This window comes from Dendrobium catenatum, unplaced genomic scaffold (genome assembly GCF_001605985.2).
Source record: "Dendrobium catenatum unplaced genomic scaffold, ASM160598v2 fragScaff_scaffold_1056, whole genome shotgun sequence".
Lineage (NCBI taxonomy): Eukaryota > Viridiplantae > Streptophyta > Magnoliopsida > Asparagales > Orchidaceae > Dendrobium > Dendrobium catenatum.
The window spans coordinates 3548353-3565265 of NW_021319518.1; the positions used below are offsets into that span (position 1 = coordinate 3548353).

Consider the following 16913-nt stretch of genomic DNA (forward strand, 5'->3'; position numbering starts at 1 on the left):
CCCCCCACTTTAGGTAGATCCGCCCCTATAGATGACCCAGTTGAGAAGATACATGTCAAATTAGCTTTATCACTATTGTTGTGGCTCGGAAACTGTTCTTCCCTTGCTAAGTTTGGGTAGCCAGTCATCCTAAGCTTGATGCTCTATCACACAATTAGTTGAAACAAAACGCCAGCTGAATAATCCAGCAGAAGAACCAGGAGGTTTTGATCCCGGGAAAACTCTTATTCACTAAGTCATTAACTGAGCTTGAAGATGAATGAGTTAGAACTACGTAAGCAAAGTTTTTCCTTGAGAACAAATAGGGCTGCAAATGAACCGATCCGAGCCGTGCTTCAGCCTGTTCATGTTCGAGCTCGTTTGTCAAAACCGTGTTCAAGCTCGACTCGAAGCTTGTCGAGCTTTTTGGACAGGTGTTCGAGCTCATACTCGTTTAAAATGACCACGTTCGAGCTCGGCTCGTGCTCAACTTTGAGCTCATTTAATTTCATGTGTGGCGAGCCTCTTATCGAGCAGCTCATTTATAACGAGACGACCACAATCTACAAAATATTTTTTTATAATTAAAATCAAACGGATAGGCCAATGTCCCGATCAGGCAACCAGCCCAACCTGCCAGCTTCCCGCAACTCTGCAATTAGTCTTCAGATGTCTTTGTTTTTAAATAGCAAAAATATTGCATTCCAGCCAGTGTGGGACTAAACGCTCACAGCTGCCACCGAGGAGAGAGAAAGGGTGGGCGGGTCCTGCGGGAATTAAAAAAACTTCTTTTTTTTTGTTTGAGCGGGAATTGAGACTTGAGGCGGGAGTTTAATAAACTTTTTATATTTAATAAAAATTTTAGTAAATGATTTAATAAAAATATTTCTAATTAGTTAGATTAGTAAAAATATAAGTTAAAAATATGTCTAATGAAAATGGTTAAAGTTTAAAAAATTAAATTAGTAAATATAAATTATTAAATGAGTATATTTAATAGTATTTATTTTTAAAATTCTAATTGAAATCTAGTCGAGCTTGTTCACGAGCTTCTGAGCGAGACTGTTCATGAACATAAATGAACTGAATGACACACTGTTCAAGCTCGTTCATTTAGTTATCGAGTATTTATCAAGAGTTCAAACTCGTTTGTTAATCTTATCAAACGAACATGAACGAACCCTTTTCGAGCCGAGCCACGAGTAGCTCATCGTACGCTCGGTTCATTTGCAGCCCTAAGAACAAGAGAATGAGTAGAACACTTTATCCTATCCTCATGGGAGTATTTATAGGCATTTGTATGAAGAACATTTTGATAATTTGGCAAAACTTAAGTTGGATAGATTAGACATTTTGCCTCCGAGATTATGCTGGACAGATATGCCCCTCAATTAAAGCTGTTTTGATCCTCTAATCGATCAAATGACAGGAAAAATCTGGATTGTATGGCTAAACATACACGGAATTTAAGAACGGTGCTGATAATGATCTAAATTGGATGGTCAGATTAATGTTGAAACCATCATAACAGTGCCAATGAAAAGTACTTCATCAAGGTCAATCGGAGGTTGGCACAAATCTTGATGTGAACCAGTTATGCAAGAGCCATATAAGGATCCCCATCATGTTCAATCATAATTGCTTGATGTCAGATCCCCAAGACCCAGCCTAGTCAAGCAATCCACGAAACATGACGCACCAAGTAAAGTTGAGAAATTCTAGCTCAATATCATCCGCTACCCGACTGAATTCGCTGCTTCCAACAACTCTTACATATGGCATAATCCTAGAGGTTTAATTATCCAACCACCATTAGGCATGTTTTGCTCTTCATTCACATTTATATGTGGAAATTCCCAAAAGGGCACATTCTCCCATTATTGGTAATAGGATCTGTTCATATAGACTGGCAAGTTGGGAGCATAACTAAAAAGCAACCTTCGCCAAAATCACACAACAATTCATTAAACATGGCTACTTAAACAGCGATAAGACTCAACCATTTGGCATCTAAATCTCACTTTGTAATGGTTTTGAAGTCTCAGTCCATTTAGAGGCAAACACCCTCATCTTGGTCATCTATACTTATAATCATATTAGAATGCACATTGCTCACTTGATGCACATAACTTTACTCTGTTAGATCTTCACTCCACTCAAACACAGGGTCCCAACTAACTTAATCCATACTCATCAATCCACTAATTTTACCCTAGTCAGTAGTCTCTCATCCTAGTCAACCCATATCAATCAACTAGCCTAATCAAATCGGCTCATCTACACATCTAGCGAAACAAACCAAAACTTACAAGTCCCAGCAAAAATGTTCACACACACTTGTCCACAACACATTTCCCAAACAAACTCCAATCCACTTAAGGGGCTTTTTTTTTTTTTTTGAACATACTTAAGGGGCTATTTGGTTGGAAGAGAAGTGAATGCGAAGTAAATTAAATGCATTACTTTTTCATTTTTTGGTGTTTGATTAGATGAAAAGAAAATCCATGATAAAGCAAAGTAAATGCAATATATTCCATTTGAGGTAAAGCGTTCTCACCCAATTTCACTGAGAATGTTTTACACCACTCAAATGCTTCTTTGACAACCCACAGCGGCCACGCCCCCCTCCCCCATTTATGTGACCAAACCATCTAAGGCGACTTTCTCTAATCTTATCTTCTACTGGAGCTACTCCAACCTTTTCACGTATATGCTCATTTCGTATCCTATCTCTAAGGATAAAGCCACTCATCCACCTGAGCATCCTCATCTCTATCACACTTAACTTAGTATTATGCTTTTCTTTTAATGGCCAACATTCGGCACCATAAAGCATTGCAGACCTCACTTCCATCTTATAGAAGTTTCCCTTAAGTTTGAGGGGTACATTTCTATCACATAACAAACCCGATGCATTCCTCCACTTCAACCATCCAACTTGAATTCTACTGATAATATCCCCATCTATTTCACCATCACTCTGAACAATAGATCCAAGATATCTAAAACGTGTACTCTTATTAATGACTTGATCGCCCAAAGTCACAATCCCCTCACTAGGTCTATTACGACTAAAATTACACTCCATATATTCCATTTTAGATCTACTCAAGCGAAAACCTTTAGACTCTAAGGTTGACCTCCATAATTCAAGTTTACCTTCAACTCCCTCTCTACTCTTATCAACAAGAAGAATATCATCAGCAAAAGCATACACCAAGGTACATCCTCTTGCAAATGTCTAGTGAGAACATCCATGACTAAAGCAAAAAGATATGGGTTAAGGCTGATCCTTGATGTAACCCAACCGAAATAGGGAAATACTTGGTCAAATCACCTTGTGTTTGAACACAAGTAATAGCTCCTGCATAAATATCTTTAATGATTTGAATATAAGCATTATTGACTCCTTTTTTTTCAAGAACTCTCCATAGCACTTTTCTTGGAACTTAATCATATGTTTTTTTCTAAATCAATAAATATCATATGTAGATCCTCCTTATTTTCTCTATATTTCTCCATCAAACCAAATAAAAAAAAAATTCATGTATTCCTTTATCATTCATCCAACCAGCTACAAAGTATTCATTTTACACCGCAATCCTTTTCACACTGTATTTTTTTTCAGAAAATCAAACAGCCCTTTAGTCAAGAATTCTATAAACATCCAATCTTATGTTCCTAATCATCCGCTTTTGTCATGAGTCAACTATACCCGGCCAACATCTTTGATAGACCTATGACGCCCTATACTATAATTTGGAAGATTTATTATTTTATCTTTTAATATACAATAACCAGAGTTGCATAATTTCTTTTATCAATATAAATACCAACAACAACAACAACATCAAGCCTTTATCCCACTACGTGGGACATCAATATAAATACCAACAAAAATAAAACTATTGATTAAAAAATTAATATATACATTTGTATTCATTATCCAAAAATCAAGTACACTGCTCAAGATCTATATAATTACAATCTATCATTTCAGTCCGAATACAAAAGAATAACTACAGACATAAAAAAAAATGACTAATAGTAAACCTAGAGAAACATGATCAAGCTCACACTCCTGATCATATGCTTTAACCTGCAATCATTTAAATCGCATATAATGAGTTGATAGCTCAGCAGATCACTAAAATCCTATAATTGAATTCAAAGCACGGTAAAGAAGCAGTAAACATGTTGTTATTCAATTCATAATAGTAATAGTCATATGATCAAGAATCGGTGCAAAAATAGTAAAACTCACATGTGGTAGTAGTAGAATCTGGAAACAGTAAAATAGTACGGTATGAAAGCCAGTAAAATATTACAATGGGGAAACCAGTAAACTAGTACATATGTCGAATCGATAAAACAATCATCATATCAGTACTATCAATCAGTAAAGAAATCGTATAAAGCAATAAAATCAAAGCATTGGTAAAGACTATTATAAATCATATCAATGAAGTAAATCGAGAATAGTAATATTAATTTAGTAAACTAAAAAAAATAATCACATTTTATATCAAGTTCAGTTCAATATCATAATCGCATACTCAATACATCACATAATCAATCAATCAGTAAATAATACAGTGAATCAATAACAATAATAACAATAGTAACAGTATAAGTAGTAGCATCGGTATCAGTATCAGTGACAGTATCGATGCAGTATAGTAAATCAGTAAACAGCATTGTCGGCACTCGGTAACAATATCAGTATCCATATCGGTATCAGTAAACTCGCAGCAGTATTAGTAAATCCGTACAATAATAAGAACAATGCCTCAATAACATGAATTTTAGTAGTCATGCTAAACAAATAAGAAATCCTAACTTCATCGTGTTTTCCTTAGTATTGTATCAGTATCAGTAAATCGTTGGCTCAATAAACAGAGTCGCCACTCTTTATCTGTCAGCACAGCAATCATCTCCTTGTAATTTCAATCATTACGATGTAAATCAAACGAGGATAACACCAAACAACATATTTAAAGTAAAAGTCCGTCAGCCCACCATCCAATACCAGTCAGTTTCCATCCAACATTAGTGAAATCAGCCTTTTACTTATTTTTCACATATATTAATATCACATTTTTTAACAATAATAGCAATCAGATATTACTCAACCACATGTCTATATTCATTCATAATGCTTGTATTAATAGTATGCTTAAATAAAAATATTTATATTCAAAAAATATATATAATTCAATAACTTCTATTTACCCGATGAAATTCAAAAATGATATAGTCAAAATCTCTAAAATAATCAGTACAATATCATATAAAAGTTACGCAGTAAAAGTTCAATAAATTTGAGGAAAATACAATAAAAATTAATTTTGGGGAGAATCCCAAACGGTTGAAATCAAAATCTTTTAAAATAGAAGTAGGATCAGAGTCACATATCACAATCTAAGCAAGTTAAAACGGCAAAGAGATCCGGCAACTAAAATCAATTTCTCTTTTTTTCTCTCCTTTCCTTCCCTTCCTCCTCTTCTTCATCAAGGCGTTGTGTTGAAATTGAAATTGTTTCATTTAAAAAAAAATCATTTCAAAAATGGGTTATTACAAGACCACCTCGAGTTGTACCAAACCCAAAACCCTATCAGCCTACACAATTGTTTTATTACTCATTAAATTAAAAGTCAGAAGCCACTACCTAACAATATACTCAATTCAGTTAGTCGCATCCAAGTTGGTCAACTTAAAATTTTGTGAAGCATAAATCCTCTTTAATTAAGTAAAATCTAGCCAGGTAGCTTTAGTTCCAATCAAAAACCACAAAACAACTTGGACCACACTCATAGGGGAAAGAAATAAAAGTTCGGAAATTTTGGGAAACGGCAACAAAGAATCTATGCGCGAATATTAACATCTTTGATCAAACAATTAAAGTTAATTAGAAGTTATATTTTAAGGTCATATCAACAATGAAGCTCAACAAATTATTTCAATCTCAATTAATTGCAATATTTTACAAATTTTGAATAACAAGGGCATGTCCATCAATTTAAAGGTCAATTTCCATAAATTTTTAGAATAAAGAGGGGATAACTACATTTTGAAATATAGTACTAATGCAATACTACAATTATCACTCATATGACTTATGTGGCTTTTTTAGATCCAACTAGTCCTAAACACAAAATAATACATGTTAATAATGGGCTTATGATGCATCTTGGAAGTAAAAACAGCAAGTAGATACGAAGAAAAATCCAAGAATCAAATATTAGGGCTGATTTTTATTATCACTTCAACAAATAATGAAAGATACAATTGATCTACTATTCGAGTAGATTGGCTCTCCCAAAAATGCTAGGCGCCTCTAGGAACAACTCTAAAGAATAATTATAGCAAATACAATCACATAATGAAAACAAAACAACTCAATTAACCCTAATATAAACTTTCCTACTTTCCTCCCAATTTTGAATTCAAATCAGCTATCTTTCCCTAAATAAATCTTTCATAATTCCCTCCCAATCAAATAAGCCATCTTTTCCTAAATAAATATTTCCTAATTTCATCCCAATCAAATCAGCCCTCTTTTCCTAAATAAACCTTTAATAACTCCCACCCAATCAAATCAGTCATCTTTCCCTAAATAAATCTTTCCTAATTAGTTCCCCTTTATTTATCCTCCTTATATAATGAATAATAGATCCCCGGGTCCCACAAGAGCGTATCAGCTTCACAACAACATCAGATTATTAACATTTTGTTAGGTATGTTATATGTATGTAAGTAAATATATAACACAAGAAAGGATCAAATTATAGGTAAAAAACATAAAGATAGGTTTGAAAAACAACGGTTCATAATAGTTACTTACACTAGAACAGGTGTACACAAGAAGGGTCATCCAATTCCATTTCTCTAGCAAGCAAGCAGAGGAGCCATCAACAGCTTCATGAAGAAAATACAACAAAGGGGGCATCATTTGCATTTCAAATTGTCGTGGTGAACCACAAAGATTGCAAGGATTGGGTTCTGCCAAATCAATTTTAGCCAAAAGTGGCGTACCACCATATGAATACCTACATAAGTTAAAAGTAAGAGGATAGTGAGATATGCTAAATAATCATTAGAGAATTGATGGGTACCCATTTTCATCACTAAAACTTTGAAATTTCCGATTTACTTCGTGTACTATAAAAAGAGAGAAAAGTAACTTGACAAGAGTCGGCTTCTTCCTTAAGCGAATTTCATAGTTATTCACAAAAAACAAAAGAACGTGTTTATTTTTATTTTTTTTAATTGGAATTCAATCCCAAAATCTTGTTAATAAGTTCCAAAAGTCATTACACCCAGAACTAGCTACGCTCATATACGAAAAAAACTTTGCTGAAGCAATAAATCTATAGAAAATTGTTCTAGGCTACAGGTGAGGAAACCTTTTCTATCATATATTGAATTCTCAAAGAAATTGAAAGACTTTACACATTGGACGGTGAGAAGTTTTATACATAATAAATTAGAAGTTATAATGTTCTAACTATATAATCATTGAAGATAACTCCAAATTTCAAATGCATTCTTGAAAGCAACAGAATATGAAACAAAAAGATGGATCAAATCACTCTATCTCCAGTAAGACACTCCCTTGCCTATCAATACTTCGTTCATTATAAGATGCTCTAAACCAATTTTGAGATCTACATCAAGTGAAATAGATAAAATAAAAATCAGGCAATTATTCTTAGTGCTAAAATATCATTTGCCTTTTCTTGAAAGTTTACATTTGAAAAGACTATCATCATTATCATCTTCATCACTCAAATCATCCGAATTGATCCATGCAATTTACATGGTATTCACTCATGCTATCATTGTCATTATTCTCTAATTATCACACATCTTCATGCAATTTACAAATATTAACTCTCTGCCTGTATTCCCTACTTACCCGACCATCCAGTTCCAGTTTCTGCATTGATCCATGCAAGTCTTCAGGCAAGTTTCTTATATAAGCCATCTTACTAGATACCAGTGTAATGAAGCTCAAAATTGAAGAGGTTGTCTACATTGACTAAGAAATTTAATGCATATAAATATTTTTGCAAGCATGTAACCAATCTTTTTCTATTTGCTTGATAAAATTTCAAATATTTTCAAAGTTTTAAGCTAGTTGGATAAAGGGTTCTTCAAGTGCTATCCAAATACAATTACAGATTCATAGGAGAAGTCACCTCCTTGTATAAACATGAAGCCAAGTTTTTTTTCTAGTAGTGCACGTTGCTCTTCAAACTTTTGAGCTTATTTCCTATCCCTAGAATTCAAAAAAGGAAAAAAAACAATCAAATTTAAAGGAAGTGAAAGCAATCAATGGCCCATCATCATTTTGACATCTAAATAACACTAATTAACCTTGCAAACCTAAATCATCAGAGGGTGTGCATAAATTAGGAAAAATCATTAGAAATCATCAATTACAAAATATATCTTTAAACTTTTTTATTGGTTATTTAGCCATCAGTAAGCAATGTGTCCAATGTATGTTTGTTAGAAGAGTTTTTCTTTACACTTGTCATATGTTTCATTTATTTAAGTGTATATTATAAAATACATTTTATCCATCCATAATGATTATTATATTTATATTGATGTGATATGATGTTGAATTACTTATGTCATTTTAGTTGTTACATAAAGTTTTATGATGTTCATGTGCATTGCTTTGATCAATAAGAAAAAAATATTACTTACACAAATCAAGAACTTTGTTGATATCTAACAAATTTTTATCACAATAATTATAGAATCTTTGTTATAGCACCTTGATCATCATATAATATTTATATAATATATTCTTGCAAGTACAATCACTACAGAAAATTAGCTATTTTCGGCAAAATATCGGTCGTCGCAAACACGGGCGGATATTCCGGCAAATGTACATTCTAGCGAATTTTTCAGTGAAAATTGTCATCGATAATTTCCGACAAAAATTTTCGTTAGAAAATCCACCGAGAAAGGTCTTATTTTCGTTGTTTCGTGTCGTCCTCCGCCAACTCACCGAAACAGCCTCTTGAACTCTATTTTCACTAAAAACAGGCAGTCTGCCCCTCAATCCCCATCATTGTTATTCATCGTTCACCAATCGGATTTTCTTCCATTCACATTGTCATTCCTCCGTCAATCATCTCTTTTCGCCAATCAGACGAATTCTGTAAGTCTCAGCTGATAAATCTTTTGGATTTGCATATCTATTTAAGTTTGATTTTAAAATGTGTTCAAGTTTCAAATATATTTGAAAGTTCATCATGTTGAAGTTCATTTAAAGTGTTTTGCTTTCAAAAGTTGGCTTATGAGCTTAGTGGAAAGTAGTTCTTTACAATAACATCCATAATGTAAAAACCTAAGTTCATTTTAACTATTTTTTTTATTTCAATATTCATTGAATGAAATATAGATATTCCTTGGCATCATGTTGTTGCTTGAGCTCATGCCTAAGGTTGGGTGTAAATAAGTCGCATATTGATGAATAGAGTTTTGTTCATGTTCAACTTATCATCAACTTTTGAGACCAACATAAATGAGTTTAATCTTTATGAAGATGAAACATATTTTATTGTCCGTCACATTTGCTATCAAGCTTAACGAAAACAAGCATAGTTGATGACCACCAAACACATCAATGACATTTTCACTTATGTTATCATTTGTTTAAAATAAAGTTATGATTTTATACAATAAAACATTTTTTATTTATGAACCTTAAATATATGTTTCATATATTCTATGTAACATTCACTAATTATTAGATATGGCCTTAATATCATGTAACCAAAATTTTAATAATATACGAAAGAGTCACCAAATACGTAAGCACAAAATTTCTATGATTTATTGTGTGATGCGTAACAACCAATTTGAGATGGGTGCACTCCTCAGAGTTATTTGTTGTTGTGAAAATGTTGAGCAAAAAGAAAAAAAATTAATAACCTTCGAGAATATTTTAATTAATTTATTGGCTGCCTAAGAAGACCAACCTGCAGAAAATACAATTCCAGCAAATTTATATAAGACTAAGAATTTGATTTCCAAACTAGGTCTGGCAGCTATAAAAATAAATTATTGTGTTAATGAATGCATGTTATACTACAAGGATGATTTTTCAGAGATAGCACATCGTCATTACAACGCGCCAAGATTTAAACCAAAATTTGAAAAAACATAGAATAAAGAAAGATGTGCTAGTTAGTCGATTGATTTACTTGCTAATTACTCGCAGACTCCAACGTCTATATTAATTAATGAGCTTCATTACACATATGAGATGGCATAACAAACACATCTCGCTAAGAGGTGTTTAAACTCATATGTTAGAAACTAAGGCCTGGAAGCACTTGAACAATTTACATCCTACTTTTATCGCATAACCAACTAAAATATAATATTGGGGTTATGCGCAGATGATTTTACTCTATTTAGCAAAACTGCATCACCTTACACATGTTGGTCAGTGATAGTCACCCCCTACAATCTTCCACCAAAAATGTGTATGAAAGCATATTATATATTTCTTACACTTATCATTACAGGCCCACATAATTCAAAAGCAAAGATAGATGTATTCGTGCAACCTTTAATCGATGACCTTAAATTGTTGTGGGAAGAAGATGTGACTACATATGACATTTCCACCAAACAAAATTTCATCATGAGGGCAGCATTACTTTGAACAATTGGTGACTTTCCAGCATACAATATGTTATCAAGTTAGAACACTGCAGGAAAGTTCGTTTTCTCATATTACATGAATTCACTAAATCATTCATCTGTCAAAGCAACCAACACATAAAATATGTAACATCATACGGAGCAAGTATGATGCTTCATGAAAGAAAATTCCTCAAGAAGTTTGAGATATGTAGTTCAAGGAGTTTAAGGTTAGTCATCAACAATAATAATGTAATATTAATATATTTGCATTTTAATTAGTCTAACACATTACTCTATGTAGTAATGTCAATATACAGAGATTTATACTAGTTGCCACAGCATAATGCAAAGATTAGAAAAAAATTTGAAAAGCACAGATCGACTCGCCTGCGAGACATGTTTAGATATTAGGACATCGGGCCAGAGACTACTCTGAATTGGTGAGAGTATGTGACCTGACTTGACCAAAGTTTAGAGCTTAGAGCAACCCAAATTATACTAGAAGAATAGGCAGAACTAAGCTTTAGACGTTAGGGGTATGGGTAGCACCCTTCATACTAGGGGGGGCTCTGTTCCACACACTCAAATATATAACGATTGGTAAGAATTTTTACATATAATTCATATCATCTCATATTTGAATAATTTATTTTCTTATGAATATTAATCTAAGTATATTACAAAAAAAAAGCTGGGTAGGGAACCCAGTGCTATTGAGTTGCACACTCGCACCCACTAATGTCAGGAGGAACAACATTGGGTGGACAACCGAGTGAGGGCCTTGATGAGTCTTTAAGTTTTGAATATTAATAGAAATATTTAAAATGACACATATAAAATGATTATATTTATATTATCTTTTGATAGAAGTATACACGACTTCGAGAGAGTCAGGAAGCAGTTGGTGAGGAATCCTCTGCAGTATCAACAGATTATTCTAACTACAGCATATGGTTACAAATAAAAGGTGGAATACAAAATAGGAGAGTTTATGAATTAGGCTCACAAGCCTGTATTCGAGGGACAGTCCTCTGATTCATCAAGCTTCTCATCTAGCAGCCATGAGGGATTGGTTAGCCAACAGGGGGCTGCCCTGACAACAGAACTAAAGCAAATATGAAAATCACAAGCGGACTCGCAAATAAAGCAAAGTCAGATATTAGAGGAACTTCAGAAAATCAGGGAGCATTTTAATGAAAAACAATCTGCATCACCTGAGGAGAGTGAGTCAGAGTAGAGCGTTTATGGTTGTAATTATTTTGTTGGTTTTTTTAATGTTTAAGAACTATATGCTTACAGCTCACTAGAGAATTGTTGGCATATTGTGGAACCGTTATAATATTTCAAAACAGTTTGATCATCCTATAATGAATTGTGAATAATGCTTTTGTGATAATGTTGAAATATTTAACTAATTTAACTCTTTTAAGTGTTTGGTACATGTTCTGTGAAATATTGTAGAATAATTGACAGAAAATTATTATTTTTATCTACGCAACAGGTTTCCGACAGATTTTCTGTCAGAACTTCAATACGATGAATAATGTACGAAGATACTAATGGAAAATCATCAAAAAACCGACAGATTATCGGCAGAAATTTTCGACAAAACTACTGGACTAAATTTCCGCCAATATTTCTAGCAAAATTTTTTGCTTATAATTCGTCGGAACAACCGACGAAAAATGTGCTACTAAACTCCCAAAAATATAGACGTTCTTTCTTTTGGGAATTATTTCAATCAAAAATATCCAGCGCAAATTCATTTCTGACACTCATTTTACCAACAGAATATTATCCGTAGGAAATCTATAGGATATAAAGATTTTTGGCAGAATTTCAAGATTTTCCGGTGGATAATGCCGCCAAAAATATCCGCATTTTTTGTAGTGAATGGATGTGAATGTTGGTAGCACCCTCATGTTGATATGATAAGCAAATCGGGCTAATGGGTACATAGCACAAAAGCTATTTTGGAGGTCATTGGACTCCAATATATGGTTGAAAACGTTTCTTTTATTCAAAGTATTATAAATAATTCTTTATGTATTAAAGGTATAATATTAAATAACTAATAAGCCAATTTTTTATAAATAAATATGGTATGCGTGAAAATTTTGAATGTAGCAATTGTATATTTATATATGAATTCTTAGGAATTAAATAACATAACAATTATTGTTGATTAATTGCATTTTTTATTAATTTCCATCATAAAAAATGTATATATTTAATATGATGCAAATATTATAATTTTTATGATAATGTGTTTAGCTTAGTGTCACTTTTATTGATGATATTGAATGCTCTATGCCTCATAGTTTATAACTTGGCCAATAGATTTCACCTACTTGGTTTATTTCTTGTAAAGTCAGACTATTACCTTTAAACATTCTCAAGTTATTGTGTATCATTGAAATTAGAGTTTCTAGACTCATGCTTCAAGCATCATGGGAAAGAGATTAAGGTTAAAAATTATTAAGTGGTTTAATAACAATTTATTCCTTGGATGAGTTGTTGCAATGGTTACGTTTCCTATATATTTTGGTGAAAAATAATAGATGTTATTGACTTTAAATACTCCAACATTTTATTTTTTGTGATTATTTATCAGTTTGGATAAGTTTATATTTATGTGAATATTCAAAATTTATTATAAAATGAAGAGAATATGCATAATCAGAGTACATATTCTCCTGATTCATTGGATAAGCAAGTCATGCCTAAACAAGTGAAACCAACTAGAGCGGCAACAACACCATCTACTCTGAACTAACTACTTGAGCATGCTAAATCCCAGAACAATATTAACATCAATCCAGTATTATAAAAATGCTTCCTTAGATTTTCAAGTTTTGCAGATTTTCCAGCAAAAGAAATATAAAAACAAATTCATCAGACATGCATATTTATAATCTAGAGAACATGACATGGCAGGCCAATAGTAGATATAGAAGTACCTAAAACATTGCTCTGGATATGCATCCATCCGTTTCTTGAACTTCAAAAAAGTTCTGTCAGCACCCAAAGCCTTATCATATTCATATCCCTCTCCTTCCCAAACTTCTTCCTCTTTTTGATCATTAGAAGAGTCATTTTCTTGTTTAACCGAAAGTGCAGTATAATTGGCACAAAGGGCAGTAACTTCACCAAAGGATTGATCTTCCTGAGGATATATATAAAAGCAAGGAACCGCTACAACCAAGATATAACATAAGCCACGCCAGTTCAAAAAATATCAAAATATAAACTCTAGGAAGCAAATTACTTTTTCTATGGGATTAAAAAAAAAACGTGATGTTTAAACCATTAGTGATTCATCAAAAAAGTTATATCATACCAGGTCTGCCAGAATTTATGTCGTCTAGTATTGGCTTAGATTGCATACTCTTCGTAGTAGCTTCTAAAATGGAGGAGCCTTTCTGCTTTATAGAATTAGAAGCTTGAGAAAAAGCTTCAGAAAGTTCCCGAGCCAATTCACCAAAGTCTAGATCATCATATTCGTCATCAATACTTTCTCCATTGTCACTCACCAAGTCCTCCTCAACGCTTTCATAGTTAACACTACCCAAGTTTTTCTCATCCCCATTGCATATTTTAGAAGGTTTGGAATCTTGAAGGATATCATTTAAAAGCTTCTCGCTAGTGCACTTTTGTATGCGAAGAGCTCGCCAGCTGCAAACTTTATTTCATGAAAGCCAAGAAAAAGAAAATAGTAAACTAGATGTTTTCTTTACAACCATACCACTTAGGACTGCTTCCACATTTTGACGTTAAACAGCCAAAGACATAGATGACTCTCTCCTGAACATTCGATTTGGGCATTTTAATTGGAGCATATACCTGAAATTTTACATATTAAAAGAACAAATAAAAAAGTGCAGAAGCTTGGAATTAAGCACTCATATATAGAACGATCTTACTTAGAAATTACTAGCAAATACCTAGTAACCACTTGCCTGGGCAAAAAGGCAAAGCCTTTCTCCGCACAAAATGCATTTTGTTAGATCAGTCTCGATAAACATGTCGGGGATTGGCCAATCCTGTCAGATAAGTAATCAAGATACAAAATATGCTCAATGGTTGAATAAAAAATAACAATTTTAAGGAACTAAGATGGTAAATGATAGTGCTCTTGATGATGATTAAGATCAAAGAGTTTTTTTTTTTTTTTTCACTTACAGGCAATCCTCCAATCTTCGTAGTATAGTGATCAGCTTTTTCCAGGAAGTTTTCCGCCCACGGGCCAGGCATCCCAAGAACTACTCCTGTCATCTCCAACCTAGCTTCTTGAAGGAATTACAATGATTCTTAAGAAAGATGTAGACGATTGACGAATTTTAATTTGAGTGAAATTGATTCTTGAAGGAAAAATACAATGATTAAAAATTTTAAATATGAATGAAATCGATAACTTTAAATCACATAACCTCAAGTAAAGCTCGACCCCTCTCTTAACAAAGAATAGACATCTTTTTTCTAATTTATTATGGACAAGGGCTTTGTTTTCAACGGTGAGAAGAAGATGGAGTTGCATCCAAACCTTTCAGATCAATCGTCGTCTCAACACCGCCACTGCAAATAGAGAAGAAGATGGAGTTGCATCCAAACCTTTCCCGTCGATCGTCGTCCCAACACCGCTGGCGCAAAAGACTTTGAGGAGTTGCACGTGAGGTTGGGTCGTCATCCCAACACAGTTGAAATCAAAGAAGAGAATGTGAAAGACAAGAAAATGAAGTTGTTGTAGGGAATAGAACAAAGGGTTTGCAGGAGTTTTAAGTAGGTAATGTATATAATAGGAAATACGAACGGTTATGATTTATTTTGGGAAGAATTATAAAGGCTAAATGTATGATTGATATTTAGTTTGAGAGAAATCACAAGAGATATTTGTAATAGTAGTATCGAATTGAGTGATAGAGAAATTGAATAGTCCAAGGATTCGACAAAGAGATGAAAAGGTTTCGAAGCATCACCTTTGATGTGGAGCAAGAATGGAATGAATGATGGAATGAATGGTTGAGTTTTACTGAGAATTATTTGTTAGGGATGAAAATGTGGAGATCAACAATCCCTAACAGATAACTAATAATAAGATTCATTAATGAATATAAATGAACATCATGCAAGTGTTTAGTTGCATTTTTTAAATATTATATTAAAATAGCTTTAAAATATAATAATATTACAATTTTAATACATATTTGTTACAACGGTAAAGGAGATGCAAATAGAAAGAAAGTGATCGTCTAAAGTATGCAGCCAAGCTAGCGACTTCTATTCCCATATATTTATTAAATTCTTAATAATGTGATTATATCAAAATTCTCAATCATGAGTTTCTTGATCCATTTTAGTTTTGTTAATGAGAATTTTTTTACACAAATCTCCTAACATTTATAAAATGCATGTCATGCAACTCAAATAACTTTATTATGAAGAAGAAAATTGGAGATATGGATATATTTAGGGCAGCCAATTATCAACTTTTAATGAATTCTAGAAGAGCAACTGCCTGATATAGTCGTCGGGACTTAATTTAGCTCAAAACTACACAATTTTATTCATTACAACTACATTGGCATCCACCAACAAAATCAATCATTCAAGAAAATAACAATAGTTGCATAGCTTTAGCGGCATCAGAAGTTACCTTGGCGGTCAACTCGCGCCTGATTTCCGATCCGACAAGAACAGCGTCCTAGAACTAGGCGAAGTCTTTAGCGACTCTTTCAATATTCTTCTTCACGAGAAGCACGCGGCAAGCTCCCGTCCTGCCTTCCGATCCGACAGGAACAGCCTAGGCTTAGCGACTCTTCGAAGGCTAAGCGACTCTTTCAAAACCCTTCTTCACGCGAAGCAATAGCGGTGGGATATGATGAGGCGCGAGATCAGACGCTGGAGATTTATTTTAAATTTAAGAAGAAAAGGTGAAGATTGCTATAAGTCACAAGTCATATTTATCTATTATTATTAGTACATATTATCATAGATATAAAATATTCAGAACTTAATTTTGGAATGGGTGTATTTAAGTTTATTTTTATAATTGGTTATATTTTAGGAGATATTTAAAACTAACTATTTAATTAATTATGATTGTCTCTATAGGCTTCATTTGGGATAGCTTTATTACTGTTTTTTAAAATAATTTTTTATACAAAACTCAAAAAAATTATTTGAAAAATAGTAAAAAAGTTATCTCAAACTAAATCGTAGTTGGCATATTTTGAGGAGGCGGAAGCTAAATAGTGATG

The 16913-nt window shown here is 33.1% G+C and overlaps 1 protein-coding gene across 8 annotated transcripts in view; it reads right to left on the reverse strand.

Moving 5' to 3' along the window:
• The window catches only part of LOC110108820 (probable 20S rRNA accumulation protein 4), a 19732-nt gene extending 3220 nt beyond the window's left edge, over nucleotides 1-16512 (reverse strand). For 2 of the 8 annotated variants that reach the window (XM_020839636.2, XM_020839632.2), the window contains exons 1-7: nucleotides 16310-16512; nucleotides 14839-14942; nucleotides 14616-14699; nucleotides 14402-14499; nucleotides 13997-14331; nucleotides 13617-13851; nucleotides 6824-7028 (exon numbers count right to left, since the gene is read on the reverse strand). In XM_020839636.2, the coding sequence (XP_020695295.1) occupies nucleotides 6824-7028; nucleotides 13617-13851; nucleotides 13997-14331; nucleotides 14402-14499; nucleotides 14616-14699; nucleotides 14839-14931 (1050 nt within the window). In that variant the 5' untranslated portion in view covers nucleotides 14932-14942; nucleotides 16310-16512. Of the gene's footprint in view, nucleotides 1-3891; nucleotides 4079-6823; nucleotides 7029-8180; nucleotides 8261-13616; nucleotides 13852-13996; nucleotides 14332-14401; nucleotides 14500-14615; nucleotides 14700-14838; nucleotides 14946-16309 lie in introns of those variants that run through there. The other 6 variants (XR_002304507.2, XM_028698111.1, XM_028698109.1 and 3 more) reach the window with 5 other exon arrangements.
• Nucleotides 16513-16913: the final 401 nt, after the last annotated feature.